This window comes from Sardina pilchardus, chromosome 13 (assembly GCF_963854185.1).
Source record: "Sardina pilchardus chromosome 13, fSarPil1.1, whole genome shotgun sequence".
Classification (NCBI taxonomy): Eukaryota; Metazoa; Chordata; class Actinopteri; order Clupeiformes; family Clupeidae; genus Sardina; species Sardina pilchardus.
Window position 1 is genome coordinate 13,149,474 of NC_085006.1, and position 2,500 is coordinate 13,151,973.

At 48.2% G+C, this 2,500-nt stretch overlaps 1 protein-coding gene across 1 annotated transcript in view; it reads left to right on the plus strand.

The window, feature by feature from the left end:
• The window catches only part of kirrel3b (kirre like nephrin family adhesion molecule 3b), a 168,460-nt gene that overhangs the window by 159,191 nt on the left and 6,769 nt on the right, over positions 1 to 2,500 (plus strand). The window contains exons 12-13 of the mRNA XM_062553152.1: positions 938 to 1,038; positions 2,443 to 2,500. The exon at positions 2,443 to 2,500 is cut by the window's right edge and continues 141 nt beyond it. Of these exons, the coding sequence (XP_062409136.1) occupies positions 938 to 1,038; positions 2,443 to 2,500 (159 nt within the window). The remainder of the gene's footprint in view (positions 1 to 937; positions 1,039 to 2,442) is intronic.

Genomic DNA, 2,500 nt, shown 5'->3' on the forward strand with positions numbered 1-2,500 from the left:
CGATGGCGCGATGAGCTAGCCGAGTGCAGGCTGAGTCAAAGTTCAGGGCTGGAGTGAGCAAATTGAATGTGCTGCTGTACACTGATGGGTCTTATCTCCCAACAATGGCGTTCTCCACCCACACCCCCCCGCCCCCACACACCCACACACACACCCACACACACACACCCTCTCCGTCGTCATGCTTTGCCTGATTGGGGTCCATAGAAATAGCTTCGCTCTCGCCATGGCGACCCTTATCACACGGGGAGATATCAAGCCCGCCATAAATCAGCCCTGCTCTAGATTGCAAAAGAGGACTATGGTCGCTCTGCAGCGCTCTCTCTCTCTCCCCTCACTCTTTCTCTCTCCCTAGTTCTTTTCTCTCTCTCTCTCTCTCTCTCTCTCTCTCTCTCTCTCTCTCTCTCTCTCTCTCTCTCTCTCTCTCTCTCTCGGTCCCTTTTCCCTCACTGCTGTACTCTCTGTACTCCGCAGTCCTTGGTGATTTGAGAACAATATAAGGAACATCTAGATCAGTCTAAGTATAGGGCCGGGCTCAGCTGAGAGTCAAGACTGTGAAATGACTGCATTAGAGCTCTATCTCTTCACATGCTGCTTGGTGAAATTGGGTTTTTTGTGTGGATGCCTAGTCTATCATTATATTCTAGCTTTGACACATAATGAACAATGACCCCCTCCACCTCTCTCTCTCTCTCTCTCTCTCTCTCTCTCTCTCTCTCTCTCTCTCTCTCTCTCTCTCTCTCTGTATACTGTATGACTGATGGTGACTCTGCTATTGTCCCCTAGTTACCAGCATCCATGACTGTGTGTATTGGGCCATGGGCCATGGGCCTTGGGCCTTGGCTCTGTATACAGTAACATGGACCTGATTCCTTGCTTTGTTGCCTAGTGTCTGCCTCTGAGTCACCCCTGTGTGTTGTTGTGTTTCTCTGCGCAGGCCCTCCGACTATCTCCAAGACCCAGACGAAACAGGAGCTTCACGGGGAGAAGGGACAGATTCAGTGCTACATAACCAGCACTCCTCCACCAGACCGCATTGTGAGTCACCTCCTGCTGACTCTCCCTCCTTCTCTCTCTCTCTCTCCTCCGTCTCATTCCCTCCCTCTTTATCGCTCTCCCTCTCAAGACCCTGGTTGGCTTCCAGTGAGGGCCACCTGCTATCGCCCGCACTTAATGCAGACGCATCAAGCCTCATGTCACACTGCCGATTCCCTCCCCTCTTTCTCTCACTCAGTTTCTATACGCTCTCTCTCTCTCTCCCTTCTCTCTCTCTCTCTCTCTCTCTCTCTCTCTCTCTCTCTCTCTCTCTCTCTCTCTCTCTCTCTCTCTCTCTCTCTCTTCACTCTCTCGAGCTTGGCACTCTCCCTGGCTGAGCCACCTGTTATCGCTCTTATTAAAAGCAGCGCAGCTCCTCCCATGGCTCTCGGGAGCACCGTTTGGGCCGTGGGTTGATGTTGATGCAGTCATCCCGAGTTAGTCTCGCTGTCTGCCCACCGCTCTCTCTCCCGGCAACAGTAAACATCATGGCCGCCCGCCCGCCCGCCCGCCTCGGAGATATGATTGGTTTGTTTTAATAAATGGAATTGCGTCGCGGAATCATTTCTCTCTGCTACGAATTGGAGGTTATTAAGCACGGCAGACTAACACTCTTAATTTCTCATTTAATGCATGCTTATGCAGTGATACCACAGATCCCATTAAGATTTATGGTGCTTAGATAAACACCGCCTACTCTTAGGGACAATGTTTGATTCATTACTTACTCTGTGTGTGTGTGTGTGTGTGTGTGTGTGTGTGTGTGTGTGTGTGTGTGTGTGACCTGAAAAGTCTTCTGCACTGGTGGCTGATGGAAATTGTACGTGGTAATGACTATCTTATTAATACCGTTCCGATTGGATTAGAGGGGAAATAATAGTTATGACACCACCGACAATACTGTTTTCAAAGACATGATTTGGCTTCACATTCATAATACAAATTTAATAACACATATTTTATACCTCTATATCTATGAATAAACAGCAAGCAAATATCCCAATAAAAGCATAAATCGCGACATAATGTTCAACAGCATTTTATTGTGTGCTCTGTAGTCTAAATGAGCAACTATATATCTCTTCAGCAGTCAGTGATCCAGTTATGGTTATGGTTATGATTATGGTTATGGTTACTTAGCAGACACCGCTGTCCAAAGTGACTTACAGAATGTGAACATTACAGCAGTCGAGTGTTTGTTCAATCACAAAGTTGGATGTAAAGTGTACCTTAAACCATACAGTACATTGAAACTAGGTAGCGGTACATAAAGGTACATACTGTAGGTACATAGATAAGTGTTGTTTGTCTTTGTGGACTGTATCAGTGTAACTCAGACGTCCCTACACAATAGAGCTGTGTGCATGAGTAACGTGTCCCCTCCTCTCCTCAACGCTCTTGCTGTAGGCCTGGTCCTGGAAGGAGACGGTGCTGGAGTCCGGCACGTCCGGCCGCTACACGGTGG